The following is a 315-nucleotide window of genomic DNA, read 5'->3' as shown; positions in this document are numbered from 1 at the left end:
TTTTTTTTTTTTTTTTTTTTTTTTTTTTTTTTTTTTTTTTTTTTTTTTTTTTTTTTTTTTTTTAGGATTCTGATGATGAGGGAAACGACGCTCCAGCCTCAAACGAGGAGTGCTGTCTCTGCTGGCTGGTAATCCAAATATAATAAATATAAATAAATATAAATAAATAAAAATAAATATAAATAAATAATAAATGCTAGGTGTATAAGTAAATAAATAAATAAGTAATATTAAATAAATAAATAAATTTAGTTTATATACTTCTTTGTATTCCTTTCTCTCCTTCGTAATACACTTACTATTATATTTATTATT

General features: G+C 19.4%; 1 protein-coding gene across 1 annotated transcript in view; it reads left to right on the top strand.

Annotated features, from left to right (window-relative positions):
- The window catches only part of EMH_0013380 (uncharacterized protein), a gene marked incomplete at both ends in the record, with an annotated part of 4,496 nt that overhangs the window by 3,369 nt on the left and 812 nt on the right, over positions 1-315 (top strand). The window contains one exon of the mRNA XM_013499816.1: positions 66-128. Within this exon, the coding sequence (XP_013355270.1) occupies positions 66-128 (63 nt within the window). The remainder of the gene's footprint in view (positions 1-65; positions 129-315) is intronic.

This window comes from Eimeria mitis, genomic scaffold, assembly GCF_000499745.2.
Source record: "Eimeria mitis Houghton genomic scaffold, Emh_scaff470, whole genome shotgun sequence".
In the NCBI taxonomy this organism is placed as follows: domain Eukaryota; phylum Apicomplexa; class Conoidasida; order Eucoccidiorida; family Eimeriidae; genus Eimeria; species Eimeria mitis.
Note: the sequence above shows the minus strand (reverse complement) of the source record. Positions and strands in the feature narration are given on the sequence as shown.